Below are 13,769 nucleotides of genomic sequence, written 5' to 3' on the forward strand. Positions count from 1 at the left end.
GAAATTTAAAAGAGTTTTATTGAGTTTTATATGATGGACCAAAACAAACTACATCATCAATCTTAAAGTGGAAGGAAAATTTTGCATATTTTACTTCATTTTTACAAATAAACATCCAAAAAGCATGGATTGTGTTCAGCCATTATGCCATGAATTTAAATTCAGTACAAACAGCTACCATCAGAAGACGTCTAACTCGTGGTGAAATTCATGCTGTGGGCTTCCTTTTCTTCAGCGGGAACGGGAAACCTAGTGAGAGATGATGGGAAAATGGATGAAGGTAAATACAGGACAATCCTGGAATAAAACCTGTTAGAAGACCTGAGACTGGGGAAGGAGGTTTACCTTCCAGCAGGACTACAACCTTAAATATACAGCCAGAGCTACAATGCAATTGTTTTAAATTAAAGCATATTTATGTGATTGAATGGCCCAGTCAAAGTCTAGACCAAAATCCAAATAAGAATCTCTGGCGAGACTTGAAAATTGAAGCTCAGATGTTTTACATCCAATCTATGCGTTTGGGGTCGTAACATGACAAAATGTGGAAAAGTTATTCTGCAAGGCACTATATTTCTGTGTGTGAGACCAAAGCATTTATTCCTTATAAATCTTCTTTCATTGTTTGAAGTAAAATTAAGATGTACCTTACTTTGGGAAATGGTAAATATCAGACCCTCTGATTCAAAGGTCTCACTTTGATGACTCTGCTTGTGGTACCCTGAGTGTTTTCCTGAATCCAAACTATCCAATAAGCCTCACAGGTCGAGGACACACACACACACACACACACAGCAGGCCCCTCCAGGAAAACCAGCCCAAATCCTTACAGCATAATACTTTAAATAAATCACGCCACAGGAAAGAAACAGCACAATCATTGTTTATGGCAGAACTGCGGCGCTTATCTTCAAAGCAGCAGATCCTTTTGAATTTGTATCAGGTCTCAGACAAGCAGCAGCAGAAAGAGAGAAGTGACTGAGGCACAAACATCAATCCTGAGTGTCTGCAAGAAAACAAGGGGAGAAATGGATTATATTAATTCACTTTGGCCACAATGGATTTGTTAGCCTCTTCCAGGCGTGTGCTCCAAATAATCTAATGTCTGAGTCTAACTAGTTCACACATTTTTAATTAAAGATCCAGCAGAAGCAGCAGCAGGGCCAGACTGCTGCCACGAACGAGCCATTAAGGACAGATCGTCTCACAGGTCTGAGATCAGTTTTGGTTAATAGTTAGGGCTAATTACATCTAAATGTGACACTGTTGTCTGCTGACATGCCCTGAATCCTGACAGCTGGGATGTTTACCTACCACCAAGGCTTGATCAGTGTGTTGAAAATAAAACACTTAGAAGATCTCCTCAGTTCAGCAGATAAAGAGTCTTATCAGCGCTGAATACAGTTCCTAATTTACAAAGAATAGGGCTGTTTCTGTGGCATGAGTGGAGCTTTGAGCTGATTACAGCTTGAGGTGGAAAGGAGCTAGACTGTTGATTGATGGCTGGGTGGGTGCAAGCAGGAATTAAATTTCTGAGCTGACTTAACAGAAAAATGCCCACTGCTAACAGACCATGTATTATTATTATACAAGTACTATTAACATGACGATTTTTGAAAGAAAACCTGCAACACCAGCCACTAAAATTGTTTTATGTAACTTTTTAAGATGTTTTCCTGTTCTCCCTCTTAATCTTGCCTTAATCCATTTTTTTAATCATCTACTCCATTTAAAATGTCACCCTTTTCTATTGTTCCCTGCTAATGATTGATGTTCTTGTTTTTTACAATGTATTTCGATCAATTTTATCTCCTCTAAAGCCTGTTGGAGAATTTTAAATGCAAAAATGACACAGATTCCCTTTCTTTATTTTAATCTCTACAGCAGTAACATGACCTTTAATAAAAGTATTTAGACCAAATATGTCTCAAAAAGTGACCAATATCCCATCTTTTTGTTTATCTTCCACAATAAGGTTTTAATTGAACATTTCAGCCATCTGTATATTAAGATTTTAGAAGATTAAGAACTTAAAAATGTCAATAGTATTTGATACTTGTTGAACAACTTTGCATTTACAGTTTATTGTCGGTAAATGTTCATATTTAAAGATCACAAGTAGCCCAAAAGTGATTGAAAAATCTCAAAATTCCCCCTGGAAGCACGTAGCAACCATGACAAAAGATGCACCAGAATCCGTTAATTTTACATTAATTTTCATTTTTCCCAGCCGACAAAAAACATTTATTTACAAAATGATCGCAGTTGTTGAAAGTGAGGGCTTGTTTTTTCATCTTTATCAGTGTAAAAAGTCATTTTTCACACAAAAAAAATAAGACTGGTGAAACAATTTTAATTTATTTTATTTGGGATGGTTTTAATCAATACTTGTGCGCTCACAAAATACAAGTTTAACAGCTAAAAGACATGAACTAGTTAAATTACAACTAACTACAAAAATGTGCCTACTTGATGAGATTAGTGACACTAAAGAGGTTTTTACTCAGATTAATTAACTCAAATCCTCTAACAGAACAGGAGTGAATGCAACAGCTGACGATGACCCAAGAAAAGCACACGTGATTTTAACAGATGGGTCAGAATTGTTTTCACTTGCACTGCCATGTAAAATACAGGGATTTAAAATATTTTTTCACTTTATCCATAGTGTGCTTTCAATCATTTTCCTGCCACTCGCTTGTTTTCTTTTCATTGAATTCAAGAAGACTCGTGCATACTGTACCTTAGGCATCAGAAGATTAGCGACGTGAGAGTATAACAAGGTTGAGATTGAGGATGACATTTATTAATATACATTTAAAACCTATAACCTCAAATCAGTAAATACCAAATATACATGAAGGACTCGGATTTAAAACGGTAGTCATTAATGAACAGGATCAAGTTTTATGGATGTAGAGGAGCCTCTATTAGTTGAAGCATCTGTTGGAACCTCCGTGGTGGGAGTATTTTTAGTGAAGACATCTGGTCCTCTCTATTAAAAAGAAACAAAAAATAAGAACTGAGTCATGTTTAAGGCATAAAATGTTACAAAAACAGTAATGCAGTAATGTCTAATCTATGCTAGATAGGTGGCATGTAAACCCTTTGCCTGAAAACAGCAGCTATGACATAGCATTAGCAATGACTGCGTCAGTTTTAAGATGCTACATTTGCCACCAAGTTTTAACTGTTTTGTTGTTTTCTAAGATTTTATCGCACTATTAACATTTCTGTACAGTAATCAGACAGGAAATAAGCAGAGAGAGGCCTCCTAACATGGGGCGTCTACAGTTTGACATTAGCATTACCGCTTTTGATAAATTAGTTAAATTGGGATACAACTTTTTTAAATGTATCCCAACAAGGTTTCATGTTAAACTTTTCCCAGAAACAAAAATACATCTAAGATGTCCTTTTTTCAGTGTTAAAAAACTCTACAATAACTTTAGCATTAACACTGTTGCTAATCTAGTTAAATCTGTCATATGACTCTCATAAATAAGTCTTATGAGACTTCTTAACTCTTAAAACATTTGTATATATTTATTACAACCCATGTAAATATGCTTTCCTGTGAAAAGTATTTGCTCCCCTACAGGTGCCTTGTTTCATTAAAAAACAAAGTTAACTTTAGTAAATACAAAAAGCAGTTTTCAAATGAGGATTTTATTTATTAAAGAAAAAAAATGCAGACCAACCTGTCCTTGTTTGAAAAGATAATCAAATCCCTCGTTAAATCTTGAATTAACTGTCATTAACTCCTTTTTTTAAGCCGAATTTAATTTTACTAGCCACACCTGGCCCTAATTATTGCTGAACTTGTAGAATCAAGAGATCACTTAAATGAAACCTATCTGACAACATGAAGGAGGCCAAAATATCTCAAAAGGACTACAAGCCTCAGTTCAGTGTTCATGTTTTACCAATAAGACGAGAACTGGGTAATAAAATTGTATCAGGGCAGCGTTCCATGGCAAAAACTGAGGACCAAAAAGAGCATCAAGGACCATCTCATATTTGCCAAAGAATGGTTGTGCCAGTATAATGGTCTGGGGCTACTCGGGACCTGGACTACTTGCCCTAATTGATAGAGCCGTTAATTCTCCTGTCTAACCAAATGTCCTGAAGGAGAATATGGAGCTAACAGTTGGTGGACTAAACCTCAAGTAACATCAATGTATGCAGCAGATCAATGACTCAGATCTCACCAGGAAGTCCATCTTTGAATAAAAAAACAAAACAGCAAAGCTTCTCAGTGGTTGAGTCAAAGTTTGGACTTAAATCAAATTGAGATGCTGTGGCTTGTCCTTAAACAGGCTGTTTAAGCTCAAAGATGTGACTGCCATAAACAATTCTGCAAAGAAAAGTTGGCCAAAATTCCTCCACAGCAATAAAAAAGACTCATTGCCAGTTATCAAAAACACTTGATGTCAGTTGTTGATGCCAAGGGTTGCAGAACTAGTTATTATGTTAGGGCATAATAACTTTTTAACTTGGCGTAGGGTTGCTTTGGCTAGCTTTGTTTCCCTAATACATTAAATCATCATCTATTTGTACTTAATCTGTTTAAAATGTGTTTAAAGATCTGAGAGAAAATGTGTTTAAAAATGTAAATAATTTTAATGATTATACATAATACCTACCAAGATTTGTATTTACATTGTACCTTTTTGCTTTTGCATGATTTATGCACAAATAAGGCATGGACTTTGTCCCACCTGGTAATAAGTCTAATTCTGAGCTGTGACTGAGGTCCGTCTGAGACCAACCTGCATCTAATCTCTGCTCAGAACTGGAGAGGGGTGTCATTGTATTCTGCTGAGGACACATTAAGCCTCTCTGCACCAGGGGGGCATGTAATCCTCTCAGCGGGCCTGACATATAGGGCTGGGCCAGGCCGGGCTGGGTGCTGTTTACACAAGGGCGTGTGGAGGTTCACACTCAACCCCGCAAGTCTCGGTCAACTCTACTGAAGCTGCTCAAACATCTGATTAGGAGAGCAGAGATTGGGTAGAATGGAACGTTTCTTGATGCTGGCCTGCTGAGTCCATACAATGCAGCACAGAGCAACACATTCCCCATGCTGCGAAGATCACTACCTGTGACAACACTATTACAGCCTCTTCACACTTTTATGAAACAATGCAACTCGTTATAAATGACTCAGTGTCATAAGATGGAGCTGGAATACAAAGCTTCGTTTACCTCTTCCTTCTCAAGAGAGGTTCCTCAGCATAGAAGATCTTGCAGCTGTGTTAGTGCAATATCCATGATGAAAAAAGGTGCTAAAATCAATGCTTTCAGATGTTTTATTGCATCTTTGGAAACAAAACCACAAATCTCTTCCAGCTAAAGCAGCAAAGATACTCCCAGAGATCCAAAGCGAGCTGCCTCCTCCATACAGTTGCAGCACGAGCACTCACCTCCACCTATTGCCGGCCTGAACGTCACTGATCGCAAAGTGAAGACAGAGAGGAGCGTCCCATATATGGTTTCTGTCCAACACAATAGCACATTGTGAATAGAACAATCCCCATTCAGAAAGCACAGTGCCCATTGAGCACCACCACTCTGCTTGTTTGGATATTAGACAATGCCGTGATACCTGACTTAAAACCCAATGATTGGGTTTTGTTAAAGGTAGCAGGAGCAAAGGAAAAGGAATTATGTGTAAATAAGGTGCTTAAGGTGAAGAAAAGCTTGGATACCCTGATTAATTGTTCAAGAAGTAGATCCACACTCACTACCTTATTACTCACTAGCTTATTGTCAAAAACCCATTACACACATTTCTAAAACAGAAATGTTATGTTATGGCTTACACACTCATGGATAATACTCATCCACTGGACGGTTATCCACTGGACGGTACTCGACACCATACACAATGAGGGTAAGTCCAAAAAGTTAATTGCTAAAGAAGATGGCTGCAGAATGTTACATGCAAATATAGTAATGGAAGGTTAAGTGGAAGAAAAAAGTAAGGTAGACAATGGTGAACATCAATTTAATTTTCTACCAGGACTTGGCACCTCCCTGCACTGCCATAAGAATGATTAGCTCCTTTAGTGACCAAGACTTCACTGAGCTTGATTGACCAGTAAACACATTTGACCTGAAGCCTATGGAATCTATGGGTATTATCAAAGAGAAGATGAGAAACAGTGAGCCCAACAATGAAGATGAGCTGAAGGCTGCCATCGAAGAAGTCTGTGGTTCCTTAACACTGATGCAGCTATGCATTCAAAAGGAGCCCCACATATTGAGTGCATGTACTGTATATACTGTATAGGAAGTGGACATTTTTGTGATTTAATTGGCTGTGAGGCAAAATCATCAAAATTACCAAACATAAATATTTGATATTATAAATCACTCTGTGTTAATGAGTGTAAATGGGTTTCACCTATGGAATTTTATTACTGAAATAAATACACTTTTTGATAGTATTATACTTTATTAATTTGCAACTGCAGATGTTTACAACTGGCACTTTGTCAAGATCTCATTTCAGCTGCAAAGGTCTCAAGTAAATCTGGCAGGCCCTGGATCAGGGAGTAAAAGCCTTTATTTATGTGGGTTCTTGTAAAGGCAACATTCAAAAACAAATTAACTACTTCAAGTAAACTTTAAATGTTCTAATTTTGCAGATTTATGCAGTTTTCTCTGTAATGTTTGAAGACAAATAACTAAAACCTGTTGAAAAAAAGAGCCACAAACTGCAAATAAAATAGTGAATTCAGTATGAAATAGTAAATTAAGGACTGTCCAGTCTGATAACATATAAACCTTATAAAGGTGCCCCCCTAAGGAAATAATGTCTAAGACCTGATTGAACATTTGGCCACCTCTGAGTAAGGTTGTGCGTCCTAAAAAAAACTTTAAACGCTATAATATTTATTCAAACCCATGAAAGGCTGAGGGTCAACCGAAACTGCGTTATAATATTCACGCTGTCTCGTTCAACCTAATTGATTAAGTCCATTAGCGCTTGTTCTCACTGCGCAATAGTCTGCGCCATGTTCAACACTGCGGATGTGGATTCAATGTCTAATTCTAACGAGATGCTACACAACAACCATAACACACTGTAGACAGCCGCTATAGCTAAATAATTAGGACTTAATAACCTATGTATTTAATTATAGCCACTAAATTAGCTTTTTATTCAGGGCTAAAACGAAATGTGCGCCATTTTTTGGATTTCTGCAACATGTATATCCGTGAAAAACGCTAGATTGCTTTTACTTATTCCGTGTATATTAGCCAGTTAACTGAGCGTTAATGCACCGTATACTTCTACAGTTTTAACAGGTGCGTGTTTTGCAGATGTAACTCTGACAAATGTCCGCCTGCTGGAGGTTTTTGGTTTTATAATGTTTGTTGTCGCTGAAAACAGAGAAAATGGCATTTACATTATTCTCAAACAGCAACACATGCATCCTGTTTTTATTGTTTTCAATAAAAATAAAAACATATAAATGATAAAAATTTGAAATATATAAAAGAAAAGAAAAATATTTCACCATGTTGTGTTAAATATGCATCTCATCGTCTACGGAGAAATGGAGCAAAAACCACGATAATTTTATCAATCTATCTTTAACTATCAACTTTTCGCCTCTTTTTGTGTGATTACACAAATTCTAAAGTGTACAGTGTAGGGACTTTAAAGTATGTTAATATGTTTTTACTCTTCTTTCGAAAAACCCCACAAGATAAATAAATAAATATCTGATAACGATGAGCTATTTAATCATTTCAAAATACAAGATAAAAGATATAAGACACACCTAATACTTTAACTGGTAGCTTAAGAACTAATATTACCATAATGGCTCTAACAGGTTAAAAAAACAGATTGAAGTAGTTTGCCATGTTTTTTATATTTAGAAGGCCACCAAACCAACAAAATAAAATAAATAAAACCTAATCCCTTATATTGACATTAAAAGGAATTTTCCAGCATTTTCTAGCCTTAAATTCAATTTACGATCCTCTCTTCATCTTCCCTCTAAACCCCATAACCCTGACAAAGTCAATTTTCTGTTTTTGTTCTGAGCTAATCACCCTCCTTTTGTACAGGCCTATTATCTCTCTTTTTTCTTGTACCTGGAGCAAATATTTGTGCGCTTTAATCGTCCAATAAACACTCCTTGATCATGTTTCTTTCTTTCTTTTTTTTTTTCCAGTCCTGTAAAATGTACTTTGACAATGGCCGATAAGAGCTGAGAGCCTCAATGTAATAAGTAACCAGCTCTACGTGCTGAAAAAACTTTGATGGTTCCCTTCCCCACCTCTTGTAGGTCCTATCAATTCCGTGTTTGTGCACAAGGTAAAGGTGCGGTGCGCATTTAACCAGTGAATCAACGGCAATACATTCTCAAAGTGTGTTTTATTGACACAAATAAAGGTCCAACCGAAAAATAAGGTGAACTTATTCAACCTCAGGCAATTTGTTAGATCACTTTATTGTTGTTGCAGGTATAAAATGGGGAAAAGGCAAACATACAACTGAGGCGCATCATGTAGGATAATATGGTCTGTTTGGGTTACGTTAGCGTGACTTTATGAGTTTATGTCAGCATCAATAAGATATATTTTAGATCAATTACAGTCTCAAGACACCCCATGGGAAATGTTTAAGGGGTCGTTGAATGGGGCGTCATGGGCCCCATCACCAACCTGAGAATTCACACCTTAAATCCACTCCTCCTGGCACCCCATTGGCGGAGCGATCTCTTATATCTCGTTACTCGTCATCACCGGGAGGATGACAGCGGTCTTCGAGCATAGTACAAAACATCAACATGAAACCATGCGTTTTAGCCAAGTGGACCCTCGTTTCCAGCTATGCTCAAATCCGCCGGAGAGCGAGCACGGAGAGCATATGACCGAGGTGCGCTCCCCCAGTTCGGAACGCTCCAGTCCCCTGTCTGTCCACTCGGAGTCCAGCTGCGCCAGTCCAGAACCTAAGTCGGCCCCAGCGCAGCAGAGGGTCAGGAGGCCGCTAAACGCCTTCATCATCTGGACCAAAGAGGAGCGCAGACGGCTGGCGCAGCTCAACCCAGACCTGGAGAACACGGATCTCAGCAAAATACTTGGTAATTATGTTGTTTTATATATTTAATAGTTAGTGGAGTGATTAGATTTTTCATTAAAAACAGCACCGACCTAGGTATAAGGGAACCTTCCAACTGAATAGGGCCCCTTAGAGGCCTGAGGGCCCTAAGTGAGATTAAAACTCAAAATACCTGTTGACAAATGCATTGGTTTTATACATATGAAACTCCATAGAATAATCATTCAAAATATGTCAAGCATTTCTTTCTTTTAATTTAGTTATTGTGGTTCACAACATTTAATAACCCAGAATCCAGTTTCCCAGAAAGTTAAAGGTTTTCAATAAGAAAAACTTTATATATTTTTTAAACAGACAATCCTGGCCTACATAAGGATGCAATGTTGTATCCACACATGTCGAAGAAAAGTTGAATGGAAGGAAAACATGGTAGAAAAGGGTGCACAAGCTAGACTCTTTTTCTAGTGGTCTTACATAATAATCTTAATAATCTGATTGGGCACATCTATATAGGCCTATTAAGATATAAAGAGTATTCACCACAATCTCTTCTTGCAGGAAAAACATGGAAGGCTATGCCCTTAGCTGAGAAGCGCCCATACATGCAGGAGGCTGAACGCCTGAGGGTCCAGCACACGATTGATTATCCCAACTACAAGTACAGGCCCCGTCGGAGGAAGCAGCTAAAGAAGATCCCCAAGACCCAGTCTGCAGAATCCACTCCACTCAGCAGCTCCAGCTTCAACATTCCGTACAACCTCACCTATCTGCTCCAGAACCACCAGCAGCGGGCTTTCCAGAACTCAACTCCTTTCCCACATTCATCCCTGCATTCTAACAGATACATAAACCCAGCAGTTGCTGACTCTGAAGGAGCCACAACAGCAGACAGTTTATCAAGCAACGCTGTTGTGTACTCAAATCCTCCTGCGTACCAGCCTGAGCTGCAGGCGTACTTTAGCTCCCAGCACGGACACATGCAGCATGGTTTCTCCTCTTCCTCAGGTCCTCTCATGGACCAGAGGGAATCCAGGGTCTACGGGCTCCAGCATTGCCCAACAGGGCCCTCATTTGAGTTTTACTTAGAGCAGGTTCAGCTGGACATGCTGTATGATTTGGACCGCAGCGAGTTTGAACAGTACCTCGGTCCAAAACAGCACGGGTCGGAGCTAGCAGAGCACAGCAGCTACAGAGGATACTCTGTGTAATAAATCTGCTCAGTGTGGTGTATTTATTCAAGCTGCCTTAGTGTACTTTAAAATATTAAAATGTATTTTAAAAGATAACTCCTGATTGTACATGTTTGTTGACACCTCTTATGTTGTTACGTGATGAGTTTGTTCCAGTGTTTAAATATTATAATAAAGAATCAATAAATAACTTTAGCTCAGTTTTTAATCATTTTGGTAATGCACTGAAACAATCAAACAACCCAAAGTGTTGAATGAGTGTTTAAAATTGAATACTAACAGAACTTGAGATGCTTCAGTTGAGAATGTATTTAATATATATATATATATAATATATATAATATATATATATATAATATTTTATACTACATTTCCCATAGTGCAATCTGATAACAGCTTTTTGATACAGGCATGCATTTGACAGTACACATTTTGGTTGTACTTTATGTTGCTTAGTTAATATATCAATATTCTTAATATTGTTAATTCCTAATTTTCTAACCTAATTTAGCAAAACCTTTTCCACAAAAAAAGTTACTAAAAGATCCAAAAGTTTATTTAAATAAGTAATGCTTTTATTAAATCATGGAAAATATTAGCAAGCCTGTTTCCAAATACTTTTATAAAAAGTCACCTATGAGCATGAATTGTGATATAAACTCATGTGAAAGTCAGTAATGGGCCACTTAGTAGCTTAAAAAAGTGTTATTGAGAAATGTGAATCATAAAAGCTGAAATATATCCTGATATTCAAGCCTTTTAAATAGAAACCCACATGTATGAACCAGGTGCTTCACAATAATTGGCACACATGACAGAGATGTGTCTATAAAACATTGAAATAAATGTATCTTTTATAGGAGTAGAATAATCTCACACTGAAAATGTAGAAAAAAATACAACCTTTACTTTGATGAGATTTATTAAGTGGCAAAACAATTTTACATTAAGAAATATTTGTTTTTAACAGCGTGAATGAACTCATATTTAGTGATGTGTGACATTCCAGTCTCTCTAGGGCAGGATATAAATGTATTATAACCACCAAGAGGCACATTATTCTAAGTGACACCCCTCTTTGTCATAAAGTATGTACGAGCCTTGTTCAAAACAACAACAGTTTGTTGTTGTTTGTGTTGCTTGTCCATTGTTTTCTACCAGACATTTTTCTTCCATTAAGTTTTTCATTGGATACAGCACTGAACAACCCATTTTTTTAGCAATGATCTCTTGTGGCTTACTGTCCTACCAAACAGCTGACATACAAACTATCAAGTCTGCATTTCTGTATTAGAAAGCAATATTTTATTGATATTGTGTAATATTAAAATTTTCAGATAAATAGATTTTGAGTTCTGCAGCAAAGAGTAAGATCTTAGGGTCACGTTTTTATTACAACCATTAGCTGCTATCTGCATGCCATCATTTGCTATTCATGCCAGAAAAAAGCCTTTTCTGTCCTACCATCACAAAGTAAATCGATAAAATATGCTAAACTCCACTTGGTCTCTAGCTGGAACTGTTTGCTTCAGTCAGATGAGATAAAGATTGAGCTTTATGGCAACTAGCACTCCAATTGGGTCTGGTGCAAAACAAAGAATGAATATTTGTTAAGTACTGTTAAGTACGGTGGGATATATGTGATGATGTGAGCCTCTACTCTAATGGAAAAGACAAGTACTTAAGTTTAGTGTTCCCATTATACATAAAGCGATCCTGCAGTATAAATTTTAATGAGTGCAAATTATTTGAAATATCTGTTACATTAGACACAGTAGGAACTATCCGCCCTGTTTAATCTCGACTCTCTTGGCTCAGCAAAGGAAGACGAGTGGGCGCCAAAGCCATAAACTTCCCAACTTCCTGTTTCGATTTAAAACATCTTACAAAGGCTCTAAAAATATGCTCCAAAATCGACATATCTCCAAACACTCGTTCAACTTTGGCTGCCAAATGTTTACCCATTTAGGAGAATGTTTACTTCCCTGTCCCATATTTTCTATGTCCAAGCCTCGAGGTTAAACTGTGTGCTGGATGAATGTAAGAATGCAAGACATCCTTCCAAAATTATCTCATGCTGTGTGGATGATTATCAAACCCAGTCGTTAAAAATAAATATTTTATCTTTGTGAATGTATCAGCATTTTCAAACCTCACAGGATGATTTATCGGTTCAAATTGTTGAGATGTCTGAACTGAAGGAACTTAATCTGCAAGCAAAAATAAGTGACTAAAGCTAAAATAATCACAAAACTTTATATAATATGTAAGATGTTTTTTTTCTCAAGGGTTCATAGTTTTTTTGCTGACTTGAGTCTACACTCCTTAGACTTTTTTTCCAACTAAGATTTCAAAATATACATAGTTTATTTACAGACACTTTGGCAGTGATTCAAAGACTTTTGTTTGTGACCAGACGGTTGTGGTAGTCAGCTTTGTTCTCTTAAAGTCTCTGGGCTTTTTGTGTGTGGTTTGTTTTCTCAACGAACCCCCTGAGATCACCTGTTGAGCCTTTTCCAAAACATCTAAGCTTTACAGGGTTCAAAAGCACTGGTTATTTTAGTTAAATATACATTTATTACCTTTGCTGTTTAATGTTTGTGTTATTAATACTCAAGATAATGTATAGGTATATATGTAGATGAGTAGAAAGACAGAATCTTCACTTGGAAAGTTTTGATTTATCACCACAAAACAGCTGCCATGTGTATGAAGTTGTTTATTTGCACTTTTGACTGTTCCCCTTTCATTAAATCATTCAAGCATATATTATCTACTTTTGAAAAAGCTTCTTTAGTATTAGAATGCAGTTCGATAGTATACTGTATATGTAAGACTGTTAGCTAGCTAGGTACATAGTATATGGGAGAGTTACGGTGTGGAGAAGCCCCAAAGAAGCGTACCACCCAGACTGTTGCATGCCCAGAGTGAAGCATGGGGGTGGATCAGTGATGGTTTGGGCTGCCATATCATGGCATTCCCCTGGCCCAATACTTGTGCTAGATGGGTGTGTCACTGCCAAGGACTACCGAACCATTCTTGAGGACCCTGTGCATCCAATGGTTCAAACATTGTATCCTGAAGGCGGTGCTGTGTATCAGGATGACAATGCATCAATACACACAGCAAGACTGGTGAAAGATTGGTTTGATGAACATGAAAGTGAAGTTGAACATCTCCCATGGCCTGCACAGTCACCAGATCTAAATATTATTGAGCCACTTTGGGGTGTTTGGGAGGAGCGAGTCAGGAAACGTTTTCCTCCACCAGTATCACGTAGTGACCTGGCCACTATCCTGCAAGAAGAATGGCTTAAAATCCCTCTGACCACTGTGCAGGACTTGTATATGTCATTCCCAAGACAAATTGACGCTGTATTGGCCGCAAAAGGAGGCCCTACACCATACTAATAAATTATTACGGTCTAAAACCAGGTGTTTCAGTTTCATTGTCCAACCCCTGTAGATTAACTGCACACAATCTGGTGTTTTTAA

The 13,769-nt window shown here is 37.6% G+C and overlaps 1 protein-coding gene and 1 long non-coding RNA gene across 2 annotated transcripts; one reads left to right on the forward strand and one right to left on the reverse strand.

Moving 5' to 3' along the window:
* Positions 1-2,347: 2,347 nt before the first annotated feature.
* On the reverse strand, positions 2,348-5,517 carry LOC124858518. The gene is made up of 2 exons (XR_007035861.1): positions 5,209-5,517; positions 2,348-2,995 (listed from the first exon to the last, which is right to left on the reverse strand). It is a non-coding gene; the product is annotated as an uncharacterized LOC124858518 (long non-coding RNA).
* A 2,913-nt stretch (positions 5,518-8,430) lies between these two features.
* Positions 8,431-10,320, forward strand: sox32 (SRY-box transcription factor 32). Its single transcript, XM_047350435.1, has 2 exons — positions 8,431-9,107; positions 9,644-10,320. Exons 1-2 carry the CDS (start codon positions 8,777-8,779, stop codon positions 10,291-10,293), a joined length of 981 nt encoding a protein of 326 aa, XP_047206391.1. The 5' UTR covers positions 8,431-8,776; the 3' UTR covers positions 10,294-10,320.
* The last annotated feature ends 3,449 nt before the right edge of the window (positions 10,321-13,769 follow it).

This window comes from Girardinichthys multiradiatus, chromosome 21, assembly GCF_021462225.1.
Source record: "Girardinichthys multiradiatus isolate DD_20200921_A chromosome 21, DD_fGirMul_XY1, whole genome shotgun sequence".
In the NCBI taxonomy this organism is placed as follows: domain Eukaryota; kingdom Metazoa; phylum Chordata; class Actinopteri; order Cyprinodontiformes; family Goodeidae; genus Girardinichthys; species Girardinichthys multiradiatus.